General features: G+C 45.5%; 4 protein-coding genes across 4 annotated transcripts; 2 read left to right on the top strand and 2 right to left on the bottom strand.

Moving 5' to 3' along the window:
• Window positions 1-3390: 3390 nt before the first annotated feature.
• dhrs3b (dehydrogenase/reductase (SDR family) member 3b) lies at window positions 3391-11222 on the bottom strand. Its single transcript, XM_041962145.1, has 6 exons — window positions 10445-11222; window positions 6127-6270; window positions 5693-5812; window positions 5038-5276; window positions 3965-4090; window positions 3391-3865 (listed from the first exon to the last, which is right to left on the bottom strand). The coding sequence occupies exons 1-6, from the start codon at window positions 10637-10639 to the stop codon at window positions 3781-3783; spliced, it is 909 nt and encodes a 302-aa protein (XP_041818079.1). The 5' UTR covers window positions 10640-11222; the 3' UTR covers window positions 3391-3780.
• Window positions 11223-12759: 1537 nt separating this feature from the next.
• aadacl4 (arylacetamide deacetylase-like 4) lies at window positions 12760-16197 on the top strand. The gene is made up of 4 exons (XM_041959898.1): window positions 12760-13883; window positions 14280-14505; window positions 15220-15283; window positions 15390-16197. The coding sequence occupies exons 1-4, from the start codon at window positions 13707-13709 to the stop codon at window positions 16171-16173; spliced, it is 1251 nt and encodes a 416-aa protein (XP_041815832.1). The 5' UTR covers window positions 12760-13706; the 3' UTR covers window positions 16174-16197.
• Window positions 16198-16677: 480 nt separating this feature from the next.
• c2h1orf158 (chromosome 2 C1orf158 homolog) lies at window positions 16678-19408 on the top strand. Its single transcript, XM_041959913.1, has 4 exons — window positions 16678-16795; window positions 17251-17361; window positions 17711-17885; window positions 18163-19408. The coding sequence occupies exons 1-4, from the start codon at window positions 16685-16687 to the stop codon at window positions 18471-18473; spliced, it is 708 nt and encodes a 235-aa protein (XP_041815847.1). The 5' UTR covers window positions 16678-16684; the 3' UTR covers window positions 18474-19408.
• On the bottom strand, window positions 19331-22812 carry klhdc7a (kelch domain containing 7A). Its single transcript, XM_041959886.1, has one exon. It carries the CDS (start codon window positions 22683-22685, stop codon window positions 20385-20387), a length of 2301 nt encoding a protein of 766 aa, XP_041815820.1. The 5' UTR covers window positions 22686-22812; the 3' UTR covers window positions 19331-20384.
• Window positions 22813-24031: the final 1219 nt, after the last annotated feature.

The following is a 24031-nucleotide window of genomic DNA, read 5'->3' as shown; positions in this document are numbered from 1 at the left end:
TGAACTACATGCCTCCCCGACCTAGTTCCATCCCAACATGCTTCTTCTCCCACTGCTTTCGCAACAGCCCACTCCGAGAATGAGAAACAGGCCCTTGAAGGAGGCTCGGGTTCACTCTCGGCTGAGCCCGTCAGCCCTCCCCACCCAGCGTGGGTCACCTACTGATCACAATGTGCGGCCCTATCGTGAGTGCACAGGAGGGCATTTATGGTTCGCTGGGATTCAAATGAATGTTTATGAGGCTTGTCTGGCAGCCAAAGGGCAGGCACCATCCCAGCTTTTACAGCCACTCTCAAGGGTTCGCTTTTGGTTGTGTGTGCTTGCTTTGACTTGTGCTGAGATATGGGGTGTCTCTGTGTGTGTCTGGATCTGTGATCTCCATATCCCCTCATGCGTTTATTGCTAGGGTTTGAAGTATTACTCTCTAGGCAGTGAGGTTAAAGTTCTCTGTGTATGTACTCTGTGTGTGTTTGCTTTACAGAACAGAGTTCACTTGCCTTTCAATTTGACACATTTTACTTCTGCTCCTTCAGTGTTGGTGGCTTCAAACTCTTTTAGCAGAGAATCTGCATTTATTGGCACGCTGCGCGTACGACACGTCAGGAGTATCGGCTTCATGATTAACCTCACAGCGAGGGAGAAAGCCGCGTGGCCCATGGATAAGCACAAATTTGTGCTCCGTTGCATTTTCAGCGAACATTGCTCTTTGCTCTGATCTAAATATACTAGTTGCAGTCTCAGGAGGAACAATCAGAGCATCTCAGCAAGCAAACAGAAGGAATGCAAGCATGGAGTCCGTTTCAGGTGCGCAGATAAAGAGCTGCTGCGTGTGTTCTCGTGGCGAGTCGGCACATTAATCAAACCGTTTAATGCGTGAAAGCAAGCCGAGATCAACTGCTGTTTCATGTGGTTTAAAATAGAGTGGTGAGAGTTAAAGTATAGACAGATGATCATCTTACCAAGTGCAATATAGCACACAGCTGCAGCATTAGAGGCTGTGGTGATTCTGAAGGGTGCAGGGACATCGTTTCATCCTCCTTCAGCTGAAATGTTCTTCACGTCCAGACTTACAGCTGTAATTGATTTGTATATTTTCCTAATTCAAGCATGGACAGTCTATACAAAGCGATTTAGTTTCTTTTTAAAAAAAAATCCAACGCAGGCTCCACGCAAGGTTAAAAAAGGGTTGCATGTGTGGTATTTTTATTTTACCACAGCCCGTTCTTTCATTGTGATAAACCTCAGTGTGGTCACATTCTAGCCTCATCTCATTAAACATTAATGAGCTCTGATTCACTGTCTACCATCTGTGATGTGAAAGAGAGCACAAACCCTCCTTAACCAGATTAGCTATTTTACTGTGGCTCATGATCCCTGGTGGCATTGTGTATTTGTGGAGCAGTATAACCTGAACTTTGTATTCCGCTGCCATTTAGGTTCGCTGCTGATCTCTCTTGGTCTTGATTTGTCAGAAGGGCCTTCATGCATTGCACAGGTGATCATTCTGAAAAGGGCAGCCGTCACACACAACAGCAAAGGCAACAGCTTCTTCATGTCTGGCAACTATCGACATTTGGAGAAAACTAGGCGGTGCACACAGTGCGTGTCTAATCGGTCTTGTTGTGTAACAGAGGCAGAAAACAAAATAAGATTTTGTTGAAGTGTCTCAGGTCTGTCTACTGCATTAACCTGAACCCAAGTTCAAGCAGTCCTTGACAAATGAGCACATACACACCACAACAGCAGGGCACCAAAATAAAGGACAGGCACCATTACCCAAAGGTATGAAAGGTACTGACCTGTGCAACACTGATCAATGCAATAACCTTCAAAAAGTCTAACTCATTGAATCAGCAGTGTGGGCCAAACTCTGTGGAACAAAGGCTACGTTTCTGACCACCTGGAAACAGCTGCAGAAACACGCTCTTGGCTCAGGAGTGGACGTTGTGAACACATATTTTTTTTAAAGCTTGATTTCTGTATGTATTTTCCTTAAAAACAATTTCAGTTAACATGTCTAAAACATTGCACCTCTATCAAATTATGAGTGGAGTGGAAAGGAGTCAGGGTAGCGTCCCAGACAAGGACACAGTTAAGTGAGCATGGTGCTTTCTCACTTAAAGGAATAGTTCAACATTTTGGGGCAATAGTCTTATTTTGACCTATCTTGCCAAGAGATGAGCAGATTAACACCAGTCACAAGATTTGTTCACTTTTGGACAAAGCCAGGCTAGCTGTCTCCCACTTCTTTCAAGTCTTTATGCTAAGCTAGGCTAATGGCTGCTGGCTGTAACTTCATATTTATTGCATGGACATGAGCGTGGCATCGATATTCTCCTCTAATTCTGGGGAAGACAGCAAAAAAGCACATTTCCCAAAATGTAAAACTCTTCCTTTAATCCACTAAGTACTGTTACAGGGTTTCATTCAGTTTACATAAGACAAAATCACAGATCAGTTTCTCCTCTTTGGGTGAAGTTGCTCATCAGTGTTACATCAGAGGCTCCTTGCAGATTTCCCACAGGGACAGACCATTGTTCCATTTCAGCTTTAAGTTCCAAGTTTTCTGAACAGTCTTTGGTAATTATGCTACCAAGCTTGGCTCTTCCCAATTTTACGACATGCTTTCTCTAGTTCTTAAATAATATCCTCAATCACAAGGTAATTATGAGACTCTGGCATTGAAAAATCTCACCCATTGTGAATTTCCGCGGCTCCCTTCCTGTTTTGCTCTAAAGTCTTGGAACATGCTCAAATTCATATGCAATAAAGTGAAAGAGGCTCCATTTTTTTCTGGAATATCAGCCTCTGGGGTTTCGCTAATGCAAATCACATTTGTATGATCTACTGTGTTCTACGTGTCGCAGTTGCAGACACTGACTGATTGAAGATTATATGAGAATGAGCCAAGCTAACAAACCCAAACTTGACAGATTATCGTCTTACCAGACAATAAAACGACTTTCTCAGAAGTTTACTTTTAACTTTAAAGTACTGCAGGCCTTAAGATGGCTGCTGTCCTTTCAGGGCTCAATAATACAACAGTCTCTCTGCCCGTCCATGCTCACTCAACATTGGTTTCGACCACTCTGCTCGTGTGACGAGGAGGTCCTGACCGACTTGTTTTGAGTTCATTACATTTATGGAGAATTACACCATCCCCCTGCACCGTTTTCTGACAGCAGAGAACAAACAATAACACACATTCCCCCCCAAGCGTGTTTTACGTTTTGACAACATCGTCTGTCACAGTCACTGATCTCATGCTTGGAATAAATCAAAGGTGTTATCACACTGCCATGGGAGTCAAAACCCAGACACAAAACAATGTGTACCTCCCAAGTGTTCACTTTTTCTATTTTCATCATGCACAAAGAAACACGGTGCGTCTCTAAAACTCCATTTTATTATCTTGTTTTGATTCAAAGACACATTAAAAGGAGAATAAAAAAGACGTGTAAAAACAGACTAAAACAAGTGTCACAAAAAACTCCCAGAATAACTACTGGTACAGAGCTACGCATGGCTTCTGTTCAAAGTGAGAATGGCAGTCAGTTCTCCATACTATACATAAACGCACACACATACAAATGGGACCAGGGTGAATCCTGCAGTTTGTCAATTAATTCTACCTGCAGAAGCAACCACCTTCATGTCCGCTAAGTGTCTGTCTTCACACTATCATGGGGCCTCCTCCACTTCCAGATGCCTTAAGGTCCATATTCCCTTCATTAAACCGCAGAGCTGCTGAGGTCGCTCTCACGTTGTGTGCAGCCGAGTTCATGTCCTCCCTTTGAACGTGTTCATGCAGGTATAACTCCCAGAAAACTTGTGGATTTCTTCAAGTGCAACTTGTGGCATGAAGCTAAAAAGTGCATAAAGACCACAAAGAATGTTAAGCACGAAACGTTTACGGTGATGAAAACAAGACAGAACAAATGTCAGGTCAAATTAGATTTTTTACCTTTTTAGAAAGACAAGGGCATGCATAGTCCAGGGCAGGTAGAGGAAGGCCTTGTCAGCTCTGACTGCATCCACGGTCCTCTGGGCAACAACCTCAGGTTTGAGAGGTGGAAAGAGCTGGGGAAACCTGCAAAAGAAAAGATAAAATGAGGATCATTCTGATGAAATGAAGAATGAGTTTTCAAGATGAATCCACAGCTCAAAACAAGTATTTTGAAATCACAGTACAAAGAAGGTCTGCTTTAGCTAGCTTGATGTGCTTTTTTATGGCAGCGTAGCGACAAATTTTAGATAAACTGTTGGTGTGAGCTGCCAAACGGTACATTAAATGTTTGACATTTCCAAAAGTTATTACACAACAATGTGAAAGGCTGGGTTTCACAGATGCAAAGCACCTTAAACAGTTCAGCATTATCAAAGATTAAAGCATCAAAGTTCAGTCATCTGCACAGGTCTCAACACAGCCACCAGGGGGCAGACGGACTGAGAATCAATGAGTTGCTTAATGAATTTAGGATTTCCTTTTTTAGGTGATTAAGGTGCTGCCATTTTTGACCAAAGTGTTGAGGAGCGACCTGAGCAAGACTACTCTTCATCCTAACAAAACTGCGAAGAGCTGGAGGTCTGCGCAGAGTCATAAACTCACACTTCAGAGGTTCCACGCATTGTGACCGTCTTTTATTAGGGTTTACTAGGGAGTAGCTCATTAAGTCAGGGGGTCGACACAGTTTGGGAACCAAAAATATGCAACGCCTTGCTAGAATCTGTCCTCTAGATATCTTGACTATTTAAATATAGCATAGTTCACAGCAATCCATCCAATAGTTGTAGATGTTTCGCTCCAAACTACAAATGTCAACCTCATAGTAGCAAAAAAGGAAAAGTCAGGGGACCCCTGCTGGAAGTACGATTCATCCTGCGGGGACCATGAATGTCCAAAATATGGAAATCCATCAAAAAATTGTTAAGATATTTTAGTCTGGACTGACTGAGCTCAGAAGTGGTACTGCACCCCCAGAACCACTTCGCCAGCATGGCTAAAACTAAAAACCGATTCCACATATCTTTACATACCTGACTCTCATGCCCTGGAACATCTCTGTGTTGGTGTGGAAGGGAAGCACAGTGGTGCAGCCAACGCCAGGACAGTCCAGCAGGCCCAGCGTCAGACTCTCCATGAAGGCCAGCGACGAGGCCTTGGAGGTGCAGTAGTCTATGGCCCCAGGGATGGGCGACTGGGACAGGATGGAGTTTATGCACACGACGTGGCCGTGCTGCAGCTCCAGCATCCGAGGCAGGAAGGCCTTTGTGGTCTGAGATGAGCAAAGACAAAAGGGCGAATGAAGGGCCACAGTAAGTACAAGGTGGAAACAGTCGGGCAAAAAGGAGAATAGACAAGACAAACAGGCCCACAGTGTCACCACGGGATTTTCATTTAGTTGATAATTGCATTTCTGCCTGCATATGACAAAGTCTTTTGATCTCCATTCAAAATAGAAATGCCATGAGTTTCAAAACCCCTCTGATGTTGCAGGGGCTGAGAGGCAATTTGGAAATACCCTACTTAACCTGCCATAATAGCAGTCATGATTGACAAGTCTGGGGGTGCCTACTGTAAATACTGCCATGCTATAATCAAAATATGAAAACGATAAGGATAATCTGCTCGGGAGGAATTCCCCGACTTCTGCATGCAAACTGCCTGTGCTTTAATTTCTGCAAGTCTTACCCAAAACTGTCCCATGGTGTTGATGTGTTGGGATTTCAGAAGGGCGTCGTCGTCGCTGTCCATCAGACTTTTGCCGTGGACAACAGCTGCATTGTTCACTAATATCGTAACGTCTCCGACCTGAGATTAAAAAGCACAACAAAAAGGAAAGAAAACGGTCAAAAGATCTTGTGTGTTTTTCTCTCCTCTTCCATGAGATGACACAGTTGTGCTGCACCAGAGCTGTCAGCAAAATTCCCCGCTCTTATTCGGATATTTCAGATGAAGTGTAATCTATACGCCAGATGGGAGAGAGAGCAGCTCAGAGCCAATATACATATGCATAAGAGACAGATATGCATCACAGAGAAATATTTCATGAAGTGTCTCACTGAGTGCAAATGAAATTTCTTTCTGCACAGCTAGAGATGTCTGGAAGTATTAAGCTGGTGTACCTTTTCTCTAACCACCTTGGCTTGCTTGTAAACTTCCTCCCGATTGGCCACATCACACAGGAAGTAATGGCACTCTGTTCCTGAGAGGGAGATTTCTTCAGCCGTTTCTTTGAGGCACTTCTCTGTTCGGCCCCACAAGATCACCTGGCACGAAAATAACATTTTTAAAAAAGGTTAGGAGCAAACGGGGAAAAGTTCTGCACGGAAATTGTGCCGAGATCAGAAGCAAATCAAGTGAACTGTTGCTTATAAGTGGAACAAAAAAGGCTTGTTTTTACAGTCAGTCATCAACAAAACATTACGTATGTTTTGCGCAATTTTTCTGGCAGTGAGACCTGGCGTAACTGTGGAGATCTTTGAGCCGCAATGTTCTTTTCATTCAGAGAACAGAGAGGCCATTTTCACTCCAACAAATAGTTTTCGAGCAAGATTAAAGGCTGGGGGGCTGCTGTGTGAATGAACTGTCTCTTCATCCACCCGGAGACTAAATGAAGGCCGGTCATTTGAGCAGGGAACATGGGGTTGGATGGAGGTGGGGGACTAGTGATTGGGCAATTAGATCTGTCAGTCTTTGGGGTCAGGGAAAGGTAATGAAATCAGGGGGTGAGCCCTCCTCATCTCTCAAACACAAATTCTCAAAGAGATTACACGGCCTGTTGGGCAGATGAGCCCCGTCATTTCTGGTCAGGGAGTCTGAAAACAGTGCGTGTGTGAAGTGCTGAGGACGCCAGTGTGGGATTTGGCCGGTCGCCCGTGACCAAGGTTAATATTTGAGCGAAAAGTCTACTGGAAAGTGATCTTGTGTATGTGAGAGACAGAAAGACTGCGTGTGTGTATGCATACACACACGCACACACAAATGAGAGCGTGTCTCTTGCCACATGCGAGGCTTCCACGACTATACATGATCTCACGTCGTCTTTCGCATGCACCGAACCCGTCATCTCGCCGAAACGGGACACTTTCAGGCTGTGCCAGTCTTTTAAAATTTACTCAGCATTTATCTGGAGCCAAACATAGCATACCGGCGATGACGGGCGCGTTGATTTGCACAACCACAACCCATAAAAAACACCAAATTACTGCGCTGCTACTGCTTTAATGCACGTCAATAACTGTCTGATAGCAACAGTGTCAGAAGCGAATCAAACTGAGGAGCACTGACACTTTAAAAGCTCCGGGGACGTCAAAGATTACAGTCTGGAATGTTTTCTTTATTTCTTTATCAGATCCACGGCAGTAAGGGTTTGGCTTCCTCTGAGCGGGCCCTTGTTTGAGTTGCTTTTGATTGGGTTTCTTGTTTGCTTCATTTGCAAGCCCATTTGAGCAATCAGCGAAGGCAGACAGGTCTTGATAAATAACTGAAAGCTTTTAATAGGATTTGAGCCTTACAAACAAAGCTGACAGCTCTCATTAAAAGTCAGCACTCAAACCGTGCCCTCCTGTTAAAATGCTATTTAATTCATTAGTTTATCACCCGTCACAACATACAGGACCCTCAGAACAAACAAGCGCTGGCCAAATTGCATCTGGATTGAAACAGTGAGGAAACAGGTTTTAATTGGCCTTGCACGAGCCCCCTTCGCTCTCAGTGATAAACCAGTAATTGTTCTAACCAGGCATGCCTAACAAGACTTAACATCAACACAAGGCTGTGAGTAAAAGCTCTCCGATCGACAAATTAATTCTGCAAAGCTTGACACGGGATCTTGAGAGGGAGCGCGGATGCCACTCAATACCGGCTGTGGTGTACGTCTCCGTGTCCCCGGTAGCTCCAGCTGAATTACAGTGATACTCTATCTCCCAGGTCTGAATGTATGGGTGGGTATGAACCCTCCTTTTCACACCCATTGTATGGGCCAGCAGAGAGGCGGCACACAGAGGGGGCAGCAGGAGTTCAGGAGGCAGTCGCCTGCCGCTGTCTAATTACTGCGGAGACAGCAAGGTCAGTTGCAGGGCAATACCCAGCTGGGAGCGGTGTGCTTCCCGCCTCCAGCACAACACACACACACACACACACACACACACAAACCTGTTGTCAGTGCATCGGTTTGGTTCATCTGCCTTGCAGCGATCTCTTTATGTAATGCTAACAACCACATTAAAATCGATGTTTTCTGAAAACACTTTCTTCTCGAGCTGTTGTCATGGCACTGAAATGAGCTTTGAAGAAATACGCCGTTTCAAGTTGTCAAATATTTTCTGGAATTGTTCTGAAAGACCTCTCGCAGAGCTCTGAACTTGGATGCCGTTTGTGAAAATACTTCGGTCTGGTTTATTGTTTCAGAGCTTCGTTCTGCAATGCCCCCCCCCCCCCAAACAGCACACAAGAAGACCTGGCTCCCCTCCTGAGTCCCCGGCTCTCCATCTCGCCGGATTCTTTCATCAGCGCTGTAGTTAGTCTTCCTCACACCGTGAAAACACCAAAGCCGAGGAGAGGGAAAAGGAAATTCCGGCTGCCAATCACAAAGGGGCTCAAACAGGGGTGAGCAGGAGTTCGTAGGGGTTAGCCCTATTCATAATTACCGTCCTATTTCCCTTTAGCATCTCTTTGGGCAGGGAGTAATTGTCATACACATTACCACAGGTGTTGTTTTCAAAGCCTTCACACCTTGACAATGGGGTGCTGAAAACCATGGTGACATCCTTTGTTGTGCAGCTGCAAAGTAAAGCTTTTAAAACCCACCGGTTTCTTCTTGCTCGTCCCCCAAGGAGACGGCATTGAAAGACAGAGGGAGGCAGTTAGTGTTTCATTGAGCTTTTAGCAATGTTTTCCAGCTACGAAAGCTGCGCCTTAAGACAGCATCCAAGACGAGCCCATGTCACACATGTAGAGATAATTACAACCCGCAGCTTTCAGCTGGGCTGCTCGCTGCTTTCTACCAGGGAAATTACCATCGTTGTCTTCCCCGTGTAATGACGACTCCCATCTGAGGTGATCAAAAATAGAGCCGCTCCGTATTAACACATTACCGCTAAAAGGACACCGGCGGCTCATCAGGCACTCAGCTGTGTAATGTTCACCCACCGGATTGGCAGACAAAAGTGTAGCTAGAGATGATGATGATGGGAACAGAGGCTGACCCGCAGTGATGAGGAACCGTGTACGCAGCCACTGGAGCATTTCAGGCCCGAGTGACGGCTCCTTGTTAGGGGGGTGAGGGATGGTGAGGGTGGGGAGGGGTGGGAGGGTGCGCTGTGTTGATGGGTGGGGTGATTCTGCGAAATGGGCAGGACCGGATGCGTTACTTTTTTTAAACAAGATTTCCTGCAATTTCCGGGTGTGCAGACTAGGTTTAGCTCTGAGAAACACTTTAAAATCGAAAGAACGTGTTACACTGATGATCCTGTTCTGGAGAGTGATCAAAACATGAATAACGGCATGCAAAATCATCTTAACATCCAGCTGGGAAAATTTAAGAGGAGTCACAACTTCAGTCTCATAGTAAATATTACTTTTCATCACACTTCGGACTGTAACGAGTCACAATTGCCACCTTTGTGTTAGACTAATCCAAAAAAATCTAATGTGCTGGGTTCATTTGGTTTTGCAACCCCTCCACAAAAGGCATCTCAAGTCCTCATGGTAAGCTTGAAAACAAAACCAAATCTGGCTTTTATTAAAAGCATTAAGGAGCCTTTTGCTGTGTTGTGATATGCTGGCAGATTTTACAACAGCGCCGAAAAAATGGCAAGAAACTGTAACAAGGTAATAGCCCGAATGCTGTTAGGTGGATGGCTGTGAAGAAGGTTCAGAGAGGCTTTGTGCACAGAAACCTCCACCCCCCTACTACACACACACACACACAAACACAGAGTCAATGCCTTCATCACAGCCTAAATCTTTGGATAATACACTTTCCGGACACGTCAGTCACACCAGAACCACCTCAGACCTCAGCAGAATGGATGTCAGCCCAACACCGCACTTAATCACATCAATCAGCCATAAAGGCTGCCCGGACCTGCCCTCTGCTTGACCCGCGTTGTTGTGCAATACTTGAAGCAAAATTGAGGGCAAAGTCTCCAGTCTCCCTGGACCAACTTAGGCTACTTAGAGGTTATGATCCCTGCTTTCCTCCAGCAGTGGAACAATCCACTTGGGGCAGGGTGGACAGGACTGACCGGGCTACCGGAAGGAGGGGAGGTGTGAGGGGATCCAGGCTGCCCGACTAACTACTGCTGCTGGTTTGGACACAAACGAAACTCGCAGCCTCGCCAAAGCAAAGTGCTTGCAAAATAACTTCGGTGATTAGCCAATGCATTTCTGCGGAAGGAGCTATGTGGGTGCAACAAGTCGCCTGTAGAGTGAGATTACCTTTCTGGCCCCCTGCTTGGCAAACTCTTTGGCCAGGTGACGCCCGATGCCTCGTCCCCCACCGGTGATCAATACCACCTCCTTGGTCAGATCCTTCCTTCTGCCTGGCAACAGCGAGAGCAAACTCGCCCTGATTATGTAGTAGAGCATCTGAACCGGGAAAAGAAACATACGACACGCGCTCTTCAACTCCATCTCGGGAAGTGCTCGCGCTCGCGCAGCCGACAAGTCTAACTTGTGTGTGTGTTGTTGTTGTTGTTTTTTTTTTTTTTACGCGCTGCAAGTTTACGTGCGCAACAGAATCTCCTCCAGCGGCGCAGAAACGGCGACTTGTGAGCTCCTGCAAGTTTAGCCGCATGCAAACAGTCTCATGTGCAGCCTCAGAAACTGCTGCATGGGTCGTCCACCGACGAGGGCAGGTTGAACAGGAAAGAGTGCGCGACTTCGAGGAGCTCTGACATGTCAGTCGACGGGCATCACGCTCTGGAAATGTGTGAGTGATCGGTCATTACGCCTGTCAGCCGCTGCCGGAGACGCAGAGACGTGAAACGCGAGTCCGGGCGACGCTCCGTGGTGCGCGCTACTGAAGCCGCTGGGCTTTGGTGCCGCGGTCCCGTCCTGCCTTATATATTAGCGCCTCTGTCCTGGCTTCGGTGCTTCCACCAGTCAAAGGACCTGGATGAACCTATAGGGGAGGTTTGTAAGGGCATTAATCCTGATTGACATGTTAAGTGGGGATGAATATTTTGCTCCAGTGCCCGTCTGCCCTGAGTGGTTGCGTACTCGCCTCTTCCCCACCCCCTTCATGTGCCTACAGCGGTGCTTCTCAATCTGTGGTCCGGGGCCCCCCAGTGGTCGCCCCACTGCGACCCAGGTGGGTGCCCCTTCTTGTTTGGGAAAGTTTAACTTCATTATTATTGAACTTGTGCTATGATGGTGCAATCACAGGTTTCAGTGCAAATCAAACAAACAAACCATTCTTACAGTGTGGGTGTCAGATGGGGGGGACTTGGTCAACACAAGAGCCCTAATCAGCTAATCCTCATTCCAGCCCCCCTATTAATTAAATGAAACAAACAAGCAAACAAATAATTCAATAAATAAACAGCTAAGCACTAACCAAACACACAGCTGAGAAACCTGACAACTGTTACCATAACACGAAGCCCCCAACTGAGCAGTGGTGCAGGAAGGATTCAGACCCTTTAAGTAGAAGTGCTGCACTTTAAGCATACTGTACTACAAGTAAAAAGCCCTACATAGTAAAAGTATGTATTATGAGTAAAGTTTACATCCAGCATCGAAAGTAAAAGTCGTTCTGCAGTAAAAAGGTCCGTTTTTGTATCAATGTCACTGCTGCATCAATGTGCATGTCCCATTTTACTGGTTTAGTTGTTTAAGTACTAACCAAGTTATATACAGCTGAGTAGTTTAATCTACAGCAATGCAGCACATTCTATAAAACCGTCTTATGTTTGTAGCGTGAAAACCATGTATCTTTAATCTACTTTCAGAATCACAAAATTTGGAGATATGTGGTTTTCACTGGACGGGAAGAGTATGAAAAATTGCAATCCGAAAAGTAGCCAGTAGCTAAAGCTGTCAGAAAGTACAGTATCTGCCTCTAACGTGTAGTGGAGTACAAATATGAGTTAGATGCATGAAAATAAAATACTCAAGTATCTTGAATTTGTACTAAAGTACCAATGCAAATACTTAATACTTAACACCATGCAAGAACTGGAAAGTAATTGATGTGGTTTCCTTTATATTGGACACTTTGGGTTTAAATTTCATACAGACAAGCACATCTGCTGATGTGCCCTTGAAGCACTTACTGCTTTCTGCAGCCACAGTGTTGTGATGCTGACAAACCTGCAAACACATCTGCAGACTCGGAGGACATGTGAAGTCAAGTCTGGGTGATTTGTTGCATCAGTAGCTACACATAATAAATTGGAGCAAATGCTGTTTTCAGTTTTATAAGCATGGCAGCGTTTATACCCCACTGAGTGAAGGTGCTTTTTCATTTGATGGTGTCCTACATTTGCACTGGTCTCCCATGTGCAGAACCACATCAGTTGTCTGAACCCAATTTGTTGTGGTAACAGTATTTTTGAAGCAGACTATATCTTTCTGTGTGTGACAGTGCAATTTGGGAAATAGGTCAGCCCAGTCTCAGAAGCTCGGCAGGGTGACAAACAGAAAACTGCATGAATACCTCCTAAACAAATCCTATGAATTCATGGGCCTCAGACAAGATCCCAGTCTGTGATTTTTGGCCCTGGCACTGTGATTTTTACTGGGTATCGCTGAATGCAGGGCTTTTTCAGCAACTGGGATGGGTTTAAAGAGCAGCCTCACAATGGTTGCTTTGTGCTGGGCTCAGCTACTTAGGGAAGGCAGAGAGGCTCTCGGGGGCTGCTAGAAACTCCAAGACAACAACACTCCAGATGCTGTCTTCATTTTGGGAATTTCTGAGATTTACAAAATGTGAACCCAAAGTCAAGTTGAACTGGGAGATCGTACCAAACTCTTCTCAGCTGAAATGAAACTGAATTTAAGTCGGATTTGGAGAAAAACAAGAACAAAGTCTAAAGATATGCATTACAGTGAGAGGTAAATGGGTTCAGGCTGCACTCACAATGCAAAAATGTAAATAGTGTATATTTCAGAAGGCGCTGTTTATTTATACTCATGCTATCACTGCCATCTACAGATCAGCACTGAAAGTTCAGATAGGGGTGTTTCTCAGTCAGCCCTCACTGGGGAGCATCTCTGAACATTTTCTTCCCTTAGACACCAGGCAATGAAAATGCCAGTCTGCGCCGAGTGCAGCTGTAAGCAACAGAGCTTTCCTCAATAGCACGGCCGGAAAAGAAAGCAAGAAAATACATAACAATCTTAAGATATCTGTGAAAATATTCCTCGTGATTGGAAGGCAACATAATAGGCACCGTGGAAGTGTGTAATTTAAAAACTGCTCTATTAGCATTAACAATATTTTGTGCAGTACTCCGCAGTAGTAGAACACCTTGGTTTCTTTGAGAAACATGTAATTACTTTAACTACAAAGCCATAAAAAATGTTGGAGAATATAATTTATTTTCCTGGGCAACAGGCAGCCAAACATGTCATTAAGTGAAACCAAGGTCAGAATGCATGGCACGTGGCTGTGGGAGGGCTGGCAGGTGGCTGGGAGCAGGTAGATAAAGCATCTACTGCTAATGACTTACCTTTAGCAGAGCAGAGTAGCAACACCATGGACATCAGCTCGGCAATTTTAATAATTGGCTTCGCTGCGCTTGTTGCAGCCTTCCTCCTTCTGGTAATTGGACTTGTGTACTCTGAGCTGATGAATTCAGAAATTCCTCGTGGGGTTGCAAATGGTGGGAAACTGCACGTGGTTCATGGCTTGTTTGTTGGCATAGCAATCGTGGTGAGTATCTATGTTCATGCTTATTATTTTGTGTTTTCCCCATGTTATTGTATTATTCTATGATTAACTTTTTAAATATTATTAGATTAACTAGATCATTTCCTGTAAAGAGTTTCTGCTTGTGCAAGATGAAAATTTTTTTTGGCCCTTGTCAGAGATGGCTGTCCTTTCTTTGTCCTCCAGCAACTGATAAAGCTCAGATCAGAGAAACTTTAGATAAGAAATCAAGTCTAACAAAGGTGGAAAAAAGGCAAGGTCATGTGTTCCCCTTCTTTGATGTTGTCATAGTAAATATGGTCTCTCACGCAGAATAACTTTCACTTTGACTTTACCCATCAAGAACATTTTTCTTTGTTTTTCACCACTCTCTCCCACCTGCGGTTCCTCTCCTTCAAGGGCCGGATCCTACATCGTCTGGGTATCTGTCATCAGGTCAGCTTCATCCGATGGTTTGTGGCCCGCTTTCTGACCCGCTTAAATCCAGTTCCTGCAGGCCTGCGAGTGAAGGACCTGGAGTTTTCTGAGGTGCCAGTGCGAGTCTATGAGCCCACCACGGTGTGTGACGGCTTGAGAAGAGGACTTGTTTATTTCCATGGAGGAGGATGGGTGTTGGGCGGTTTAGGTATACAAAGTCCAGATAATTTACTGAAGTCATAGTAGAAATAATGAATTGCATAAAATACTCAATTATGTGTGAAATTGCATTCAAAACTACAATGAGTAATTATTTGACTATATATATATATATATATATATAAGAGACATGCATTTTCAAATACACAACTGAGTTTGACTTAAGTGATGCAGTCAAACCTTAAATGCCTTCAGAAAACATTAATGACTTTATTTTGTTGTTAGGTCCTCTATTAAAGGACCTATCAATCAATTTGTGGCTATTTTTGTTTGATTTTGGTGCTTTTTGGTTTTAATATTCTGTATTTTAATGCTGCATCATGTCCTGTGGAGCTTAAGTCTGGTGACTTTATATACTGTTGGGCAGTTGGATCAGGTTTTTTTTAAATCCTCATATTTTTGAGCATTAAGTGCAAAACAACCTGCAACTAACAGGAAACAAGTAAGAAATAGAATATTTTCCTCTGAGACACAAAATTTAGAAATATGTCAGTGTAAACTTACATATAGTACCTTCGATCTTTGTATACAAGTAATCTAATTCATTTATTAGATAATATATTGTCTTAATACACAAATGGAGAAGAGTGTAGACAGAGAGAGACACAAAAGCTGGCATGTTGTGTCTGCAGTGCTCAGCTGCTTCTTATACAGTATCATCACATGTCTTTGCTAACTGTGACGTCATGCTAATCCTGAACAGATTCTGTTGATGAAGTCTGTCGGCACGTCGCCAAGGAGTCGGACACCACTGTGGTTTCTGTTGGGTACTTAAACTTTTTCCGCAGTGCAAGTAAAAAAAAAACTTATTCTGTCTACCACAGGGCCAGATTCAACATATTGTCCCTCCGTCTTCCCTCTCACCCCTCTTAGGTACCGATTAGCCCCCGAGCACAGGTACCCTGCCCAGCTGGACGATTGTGAGACAGCGACGTGTCACTTCCTGTCTGTGGCTGAGGCAGAGTTCAGCGTGGACTCTCGCAGAGTGGCAGTCGGAGGAGACAGCACTGGGGCTAACCTGGCAGCAGCACTGTGCCAAAGGCTGGCGAGGAGAGAGGATGGACATCTGCCGTCCCCGTGCTCTCAGGTCCTCATCTACCCGGCCCTGCAGATGGCAGATTTCAACCTACCCTCATACCAGCAAAATCACGCTGTGCCCATATTGTTTCGTGGCCGGATGGCGTTCTACTTCCTACAGTACCTCAATGGGGACATGTCTGTGTGCCAAGATGTGTTGGAAGGCAACCATGTCCCCACCGAGCTCAGGCCACGTTATAAGAAGTGGCTCTCCCCTTCCAATCTACCTCCTGAGTGCCTCACACGGGGTATCTGTGAGCACCCAGCCCCAGAATACGATGGAGAGGTGTATCACGCGATCAAAGCTGGCTTAGAACCCGAGGTGTCACCGTTACTGGCTGACGACGCCGTCATTCAGAAAACCCCACCCACCTTCCTTCTCACCTGTGAGTATGATGTCCTGAGGGATGATGGGATTCTTTACAGAAAGCGGCTGCTGGACTTGGAACGGGATGTCGCATGGCAACATGTAATGGAGGGATTTCATGGCATGATCAACTTTTTTAACCAGGGGTGGCTCACCTTTCCCTCTGCAGCGCAGGTTGTGGACAGTGTTGTTGACTATATGAAAACGCTCTAAGGCTCACGAGTAGGATCATACAATGTACTGTATTCCACCTTACCATCTTCTTTTACATTTCAATAAACAAAACTGGCCTCCAGTGGTAGAGCTTTCTTCCTCATTAAAAATATGGCGTTCACAGAGGGCAAAAAAACCTGCACACGAACCTATAAACAAAACCTGTTTTATTCCCAAAATGTAAAAGTAGCCCGAGGACACAAAGTCTGGAAACAATTTCTGGCACCATTCTTTTAATACAATATAGAGTATACTGCTAAAAGGTAAATGTCATGCCCTAGCCTTAAGGGATGTATTTCTTTTTTTAACACAGATGCAAGACATCTCTCATTTGCTTCCAGGATACTCTGCTTGCCTCCTCTTTCAGTGTTTGCTGTATCCATAGCAACAGAGCTCTTCTCTTTCCCCTCCGCTGCCTATGCCATTATAGAGCCAGGTGAAACCACCTACATGCTATCTGTTTGACTAGCTAACCATGTTCTAACACGGGCTCAGATCCCCCTGGTTAGGCATGAACCAAACAGGGACGACGCAGGATAAATGGGCCCAAACCGGCTGGAGAATAGAGCAGAGGTATTCAAGCAAAGTGCTGTTGGGCAACTGGGCGGAAGAAAGACTCCAGGTAGGACATCTGTCTGCTCATTGCCTATTCCGCTTTTATGCCGGTATCAAAATATGGTGTTCTTAAATTGAATGTGAGAACACGGGCTACCTATGTCTTTTCATGCTGCAGATCCAAAACATAATGGCTGCCTGCCAAGGGTTTTGTAGCACCTCAGTTGGTAGTCAAAATCCATAGCAAAGTGATTAGGCAGCCTCAGTTCAGCTACATCAGCACAGCCTCCTGGTGGGAGAGGCTGGAGCTGGAGACTAATTGCATTGACGTGAGGTTCGGCCACGGGCTGCTGCTTCAGGATCCGAGAGGAGAAATGACTTAAGAAATACTGTACAACAGCGCGGATCGATAGTGAAGTGTGAGCTTTGCTGATCCTTGCGCCGGGCTCGTTGCTCGAGCCCCTGTATATCTCCCCCCTCCTCGCCCCTCTTTGCCATGTCTGTTTATTCTGTCCGACACAGTTCACTCGGGAGCCAAAGACGGCCAACAGCACCAATCGTGTAGACTACCGGCCCCACTGGGACTTCAAGCCAGACGTCTTTGAGAGAAGATCTGCCCTGCTGAGAGCTGAGGTCAGCCTTTAACTGCTCATTCATGGCATTAGCACCAATTGAATGCCTGTCACAGCCTTGCAAGTCAGGGCTTTCTTCTCAAGATTGTGGCCACTTCTGCATAATATTGATGGCCGAGATAAAGGCTTGTGATAAAACTCTTTATGAAAGCAAGTTTCTGGTCAGACTCAGCAGTCGTGAAAAATGTGTGAAATAATCAGCCCTACTGGGCACTTAAAGGCTAGTTAGAGCAATTTGCTGCTGTCACATACTGAGCCTTTTGAAGATTATTGTGAAAGAATAGGTCATGCCCTCTATATCTCAATCCAGTGAAAGCCAATGCATACAGGCTATGTGTATTGTCTTCCAGGGGCTTCCATCCAAACTGCTATTTGCCCACCATGCCCCACCGTCCTCTCATTACTTGGTCACGCAGTATAAAGAGAGCTACGGGCAAAAGCACACGAATGCTTTGCCCACTCTGCGACCGTGGCATCCAGACAGCTTGACATGGCAGTTTGAGAGATCTGACCGGCCAATTACTGGTAAGACCACAGTTTAAAGTGCCGTGCCACCACTGCCTGAGGGTACAGATTATACATGGGAAGTGATATATTAAACAATGCAGGCAGTAGAGCTATGAGTGTCGAGCAAACATCAGCGCATTAAATTTTGTATAGGCAAAACACATCGGCAGTTGTGCTCATGAACAATTAAATCTGGGTGGCCTAGGACGCCTTTTATTGTTCCAAATCAGTCACCAGTGTAATTAATGGCTGCAGTAGCATGGCAGTTGACTTTCTCTTCTGTGTTCCTTTTCAGGCCTTCCAACCAACTTTGGCCCGCCGCGGTCCACAAAGCACCGTTTGGAAAAGCAGCAGTCACACCTCCCGTCACTGACTGCGTACAGGTCAGCATACCAGAGGCACCCTCTTAGTACCTTCTGCCAGAGCCGCTTTGCCAGGGCTTCACGCGCGCTCTCCAGCCACCTCCACGCAGCCAATCACAACAACAAGGACCTGGATCTGAGATGGCGCTCGCTGCCACAAGTCCCAGATCCTTGTCTCAGTCTACGTCCACGATCACAGCAGGCTCAGAGGCAACGCTGCGGCTCCTCACATGCCGGTTGTTAATTTAGGAGCTGTGATCAGCTTTGTGGTTCCTGTTTTTTTAATAGTCGGCCGCATGAATTTGTCAAAAATTGCAAAAAAAGCAAAATTTAACAGAGCAGACCGTTTGGGAAATCAAAAGGAACTTAAAAAATTAAACATGATTCTCATTACGTCGCTGTGAGGACTACTGTAAGTTTACTGTGCTTCTTCAGTGTTTATATATGGATATGTGTGTGTGTCTGTGTGCAAGAAGGAGAAAGGCGGGGGCTATAAATCATGTCCGCCCTTCCAGAGGATAATTATATGCAAATTCTCTCTTCCCTCTGTACAGTTAATATCTGCAACTCATAGAATGGGCTGCTAGCGTTACCCTAGATAACAGAAAAGAGAGCAAAAAAAAAGCGTCAACGCCTGAACTAACCTGGGCATTGAGGCAAACCGGAAGCTGTGAGTCATCCAAGGCAACGTCTAAAGGGACTTGTCTAACTCCCATTTCATTAGGTGTTTAGTTACGGTGATTCAAAGTGTTTAATTAGGAAGAATCAAAGATGCTTATGTTTGATGGTCAACCATCTGCGACTGCCTCCCTTTCCCCTGCCTGCCTGCTGCCTTCCAGTGCAGCTGAAGCCCTCTGCCTCACCCTCTGTTCGCTAGTTAGTCACTCTGCTGTGCTGCTGATGCCTGCATGTCACATGACGCCTCTGTGTTGTGGGAAGTCCGGAGCTGAACATGTCTTACCCAGAGCACTGCTGTGTTTGCCTTGTGAGCCACATGATGGTGCTATAGCAGCACGTCACTCTGTGGAACCTGTCAGTGAGTCTTTGAAGTCCTCAGCATTAAAGTCTGCACAGTGAAAGACTTGATTTTAAATGAGCAAACAATGAGGGATTTAATATTTGTATCTTTCTTATGCATATTTCCATTGTTAGTTTAATTGCACAACACTTAAAAAATAAACCATGTGTTAATATTGTTCATGTGTTATTCTATTAGTGGTTACTTTTGCACAAATACTGGAATAGACATTTGACTTAATACCATTAATTGTGGATTAATAAGCAGTGAATGACAAATTCATATATTTCTTTGATGTTTATGGAACAATAGACGACAAAACAAAGAGATTTAGTCGGTACAATGAGCAAAGAATCTGCTCAGTCAAGATTAAAACAAATGGCCACCAAAGGAGAGTGACTAGCATTATAAAAATAACTGCAAGTCAGAGTGTCGGAAGAGTTTCAGAAGTACAGACAAATTCTTTCAGAAGATCACCTATTTATATTGCATGACAAAGCCATTTAGTCCTGTCATATTTAAAGAGCAACTGTAGATAATTGCATTGTATCCAGGCCACTGTGTAAGTTATTTTTGTGCCCTACACACTGGAGCAGTGATACATTATCACTATATTGCCCAATCTCTGTAATACGTTAGAGCCGAATGAACTCATTTACTTTGAGGCTTATTTGTGAATTATCTTCAAAGCTGAAGAGGTTAAGCATCTGGAATGATATAAAACTAACTTAATGGCAGGAAGGAGTGGCAAATCAAAGAAGAGAACAATTTACATGGCAGCACATCCTGCGTAAATCTAAGCAAACAGTAGTTTGACTAACATTAAGAGTCTAATACGTTACATCTATTGCCAGGGACCAAGACAGGAGAAACACACATTTCTTTGTGTAATACCCAATCCAAAATAAATAAATAAAATAAAGTGGTTTAAGTAACAGAAGCTTTGTGGAAAGGTGATTTTAGTAACACCTCAAAGAAATGACAACAGCACTTCTTACAATTTCACAATAACATTTGAGGGTTGGGCTGGGCGAAGCAAAACCCGCTCAGTCAACCAAAAACTTGATGTAAAGCATGCTCCTGTAGCGATACTCCATCACCACCTAATCTTATCATCAATGGAAAACTGAGTCCACGCTACACACGGGTCTGCCGAGGCTTCTTATCAGGGAGTGAAAGGACAAAGGGGAAAAGTATGCCCTTCGCTGCAGAGAGGACACTCAAATTCTCATCTGTGAAAGCAGGGGAGATCTCATCAGCCTCAAACCTCATGGTGAACTGGCGGCTGACACAATAGATTGTGCCGTCCGTCGTGACACACTGGAAGGCAGGGCAGCGCAGAAGCCGCTTGGAGCTGCACTCGTACCACAGCCGAGCCACCGTATGGTAGCGGTACACGCTGACGCCCAGCACCGGGTTAACATCAAACCGATAGAGAAATCTCCCCACAGCAACCATATCTGCGGTTCTGTCTTTGCTGCCGACTAACAGACTTGGCCTCCAGGTGTTGGTTTTGGGGCTGTAACGCAGTAGGATATATCTAAGAGTTCCCCCGGAAACAAAAAGCTCTCCATTGCACACTGTGGCTTGATGTGCCACAGCAAATGTATCATTAGGCAGTGGAGCCACAAATGTCCATCTGTCCAATCGCGGGTCATAGCGCTCCACTGACGAAAGGCACTCCCCTCCGATGGCGTAGATGTAGCCCTCCAGAGCGGCCAGTTTGCAGCGGGGCCTGGCTTCATTCATAGGACTGATCTCCTTCCAAATGGATGTCAAAGGATTGTAGCAAAACACTCGCTTTGAGGGTGTCATCTCTCTGTCTGTGCCTTGGCAGCCCACAGCCACAAATAAGTAGTTATCCATTGTGCACATGGCACAGGCTTTAGAGATGACCTCCTGTGGGATCGGGCAGAGTGTATGCCAGACGTCTTTGTAGTCATCATAATAGTACACTGCACTGGATGTCCTCCTCTGCTCTGTCTCTGCTGTCTGCCCTCCTGTGTTCCTCGCCCAGTCTTGAGGGTCCATATCTGCCACCATGACAAACCGTCTCCCTCTCATTCTCTGTTTCTGGATTTGTTCCCGCTCGCCAGCCATTAGCCGCCCATAAAGGTTGGGGTCCCTGAGCACCTGGAGGTAGTTGTCTGACATGACTCCCAAGGCTGCTTGCTGCACAGAGGTCTGGCCATGTTTCTTGGCCAGGTATAGCGTCTCCAAACAGTTACCCAGATCAAGTTTACTCTTCAAGCTTTCCAAATCTGTGCTGTTGAGAGTTTTTGTTGGAGAGTGTAAAAATAGAGCCCCTGCTACACTTTCTAGGTCTGTCCCTTCCCTCACATTAAGCTCCTTGTTGTCTGTTGAGCTCAAGCTCATAGGGCGAACACAGACGGACTCATCGGTGGTTGAGGCCAGCGAGTGAGTCATTGGAGTCGAGGCTCTTGATGTCAGAAAGGAGATGGAAAGCTCAGACTGCTCAGCTGCAGACAGATAGCTCCCCTTGCGTAGGAGTACAGGCCTCACAGGGTCCCTCGGCCTGAGGCCTCCCAGCGAGGAAGGATCCTCGGCAGGGCTTTGTGGTAAAACCAGATCACGAATAATGATGGGGCTCAGGGTACAAGGAGATTCTGCGAGGCTGCTGCCGCGACTTCCAAACTCAGCTGGCTGTAACTCAGAGCTCCTCTCAAACTGACCTAGCACAGTATTTGAGTCCGTAATAGAGTGAGAGGAGGACTCAACATAATAATCATAAATTTTCCCGCGCACAATCTGGTCTCCTGTTCCTTCCAGCACCACGTTAGCATCCTCCACTTTGATCTCTGCCTTGGAGAGGAAGCTGGAGTAGGCCCCCTGGCGCTCAAAGTCCTGCCTTAACTCCCTGCCCACACCCACACTGCCCTCCAGCTTTTGCAAAAAGCAAGGGGAGCGGCGCCCTGTTGTACTGACCATCCCTCTCTCTGCTGGATGAGGAAGCTTCAAAGCAGATCCAAATGAAATATTACTGGTGGCAACCTTTGCTTGCTTCTGATGAGCGAGTATCTCGTCTTTCAAACTAACGTCTCGATCACTATATGGCAATCTACGTGCATCCTCGCTCTTTTCGGCTTGGGTCGGACGAGCGTCTGCTGGTATTTCCTTGGTGCTGTCAGACGTCAGGTCTTCGGGGGCTGAGTTTGTGTGCGAGGGTCTGGGTTGCTGGCCCCCATCATCGGTGTCATGTTTTGGTGAGTTTTGACGTAGCAGTGAAGTCTTGCAGTTTCGGCATTTTGCGCTTTCTGGCTCTTTGTTGTCTTCGATGCAGGCCTGAATTTTCTTCGCATCCCTGGAGCTGTAGAGCCTGTAGGCCCAAGAAACCAGCAGCACAGCAGCCACGGAGATACTCAGTTTCAACAGCAGCTGCATGTCGAACTGGACTCCCAGAAGCTCTGCAATGGGCATAGCTGTAGCGGTGATGGCGGGGACGACTGGTTGACTGGTCCTATTGAATGTTGTAGTCAATGCGTCTCAGCTGACGGTAGCATGCTGTCTGGTTTTCATTGTAAAAGAGCTGCTGTGATCTAATGACTGCGCCTCTTGTCTAAAGGATCAAGTGTAAGATGATCCTAGCAGAGGTACTATTTGCATCCCTGGTTCTGTAGAGGCGGGGCACTAGTCATGCACCACCTGTGGCAAGCAGACTCAGTACCCATACACAGAATATGTAAATACAATAGATCAATATTTGGTTATACAATCTGCTGACTCACCCAAGCTTTTCCAGCAACTATCCAAATGTTATCTAAGAACTAAGAAAACTTTCTGACTAAACTTTATTCGAGCTATGCTGTTGCATCTTTTGCTCTGTGTTTACATGAACGGGAGGGGGTTCAGGTCATGCTTTATTACGCCAATTTCTGAAAATGTCTGTAAAAATATTATGATAGATCACAGTCTTTAACTCAAGCACACGGTTAGAGCCGCAGGAGCAAAACATGGTTTGAATAAGGGGTGGAGAGTGATGATAGGTGACATTTATCAAATACTTAATAACCAGGATGCATCTGTTTGCACAGCCATGGCACAGATCAAAGGTCCTTTTCTGTGCTCGCGCAGGTGCTTAAATTACTTGCTCTTTAAAGAGGAGCTGAAGACTGCTGTCGAACAACAAAATGGCAGGCAGTCACTTGATATCATAAACACATAGAACTGTAAATAATACGGCAAACGGTCTGAAGAATTCCGGCTGGCAAGCAAAACCTGACAGCGTCATTCATTTCCATACACCATGCTGAGATGCAAACATACATCCTGTCACATGGGAGCCGTGTCCCTCAGTCGCCGCTGTCAGGCTGTCATTTGTGCTGCTGATAACACACTTGAGCGAGGCTGCGGTCAACAACAGAACACTTTATTGTAATAGCGCTCTGTGTAGCATTTTAAAGGTGCACCACATGGAGAGGCATATAGAGGGTGTGTCAGGTGTCCCAGCTGACATGGGCGCTGTTTGGTCATCCGATACCTGAGCCTGCAGATGACATAAAGGAAACCGGATTCTGCAAGCATGGCTGACTACTGAATAATTCACAGACGGGCCAGGGAGGCAGCTTCTTATCCTCACCATTGCTCCCAGCTCAGGTGAACTATCGAGAACACTGCCGAGAAAAAAAAAAACAAAAAACATGATTGTCAGCACTGTGCATTGTCGCACGGCGGCACTTTCACCTATTCTTGTACTGTGCATGACAGGTGTGCAACATGTGACTAAACAAGAACAGAAGGCACAAAGACATTTTTTTTGAACAGGT

The sequence above is a fragment of the Chelmon rostratus genome, chromosome 2 (assembly GCF_017976325.1).
Source record: "Chelmon rostratus isolate fCheRos1 chromosome 2, fCheRos1.pri, whole genome shotgun sequence".
Classification (NCBI taxonomy): Eukaryota; Metazoa; Chordata; class Actinopteri; order Chaetodontiformes; family Chaetodontidae; genus Chelmon; species Chelmon rostratus.
Note: the sequence above shows the minus strand (reverse complement) of the source record. Positions and strands in the feature narration are given on the sequence as shown.

Coding starts and splice junctions, on each gene's coding strand:
- aadacl4 (XM_041959898.1), top strand. CDS start 13,707: ATGGACATCAGCTCGGCAATTTTAATAATTGGCTTCGCTGCGCTTGTT. Junction 13,884..14,279: donor TTGTTGGCATAGCAATCGTG/GTGAGTATCTAT, acceptor CTCTCCTTCAAG/GGCCGGATCCTACATCGTCT. Junction 14,506..15,219: donor ATGGGTGTTGGGCGGTTTAG/GTATACAAAGTC, acceptor AATCCTGAACAG/ATTCTGTTGATGAAGTCTGT.
- dhrs3b (XM_041962145.1), bottom strand. CDS start 10,639: ATGGAGTTGAAGAGCGCGTGTCGTATGTTTCTTTTCCCGGTTCAGATG. Junction 5,277..5,692: donor ACACCATGGGACAGTTTTGG/GTAAGACTTGCA, acceptor TGCTCATCTCAG/ACCACAAAGGCCTTCCTGCC. Junction 3,866..3,964: donor GCCCTTGTCTTTCTAAAAAG/GTAAAAAATCTA, acceptor TGCACTTTTTAG/CTTCATGCCACAAGTTGCAC.
- c2h1orf158 (XM_041959913.1), top strand. CDS start 16,685: ATGAACCAAACAGGGACGACGCAGGATAAATGGGCCCAAACCGGCTGG. Junction 16,796..17,250: donor GGGCGGAAGAAAGACTCCAG/GTAGGACATCTG, acceptor TGTCCGACACAG/TTCACTCGGGAGCCAAAGAC. Junction 17,362..17,710: donor CTGCCCTGCTGAGAGCTGAG/GTCAGCCTTTAA, acceptor ATTGTCTTCCAG/GGGCTTCCATCCAAACTGCT.
- klhdc7a (XM_041959886.1), bottom strand. CDS start 22,685: ATGCCCATTGCAGAGCTTCTGGGAGTCCAGTTCGACATGCAGCTGCTG.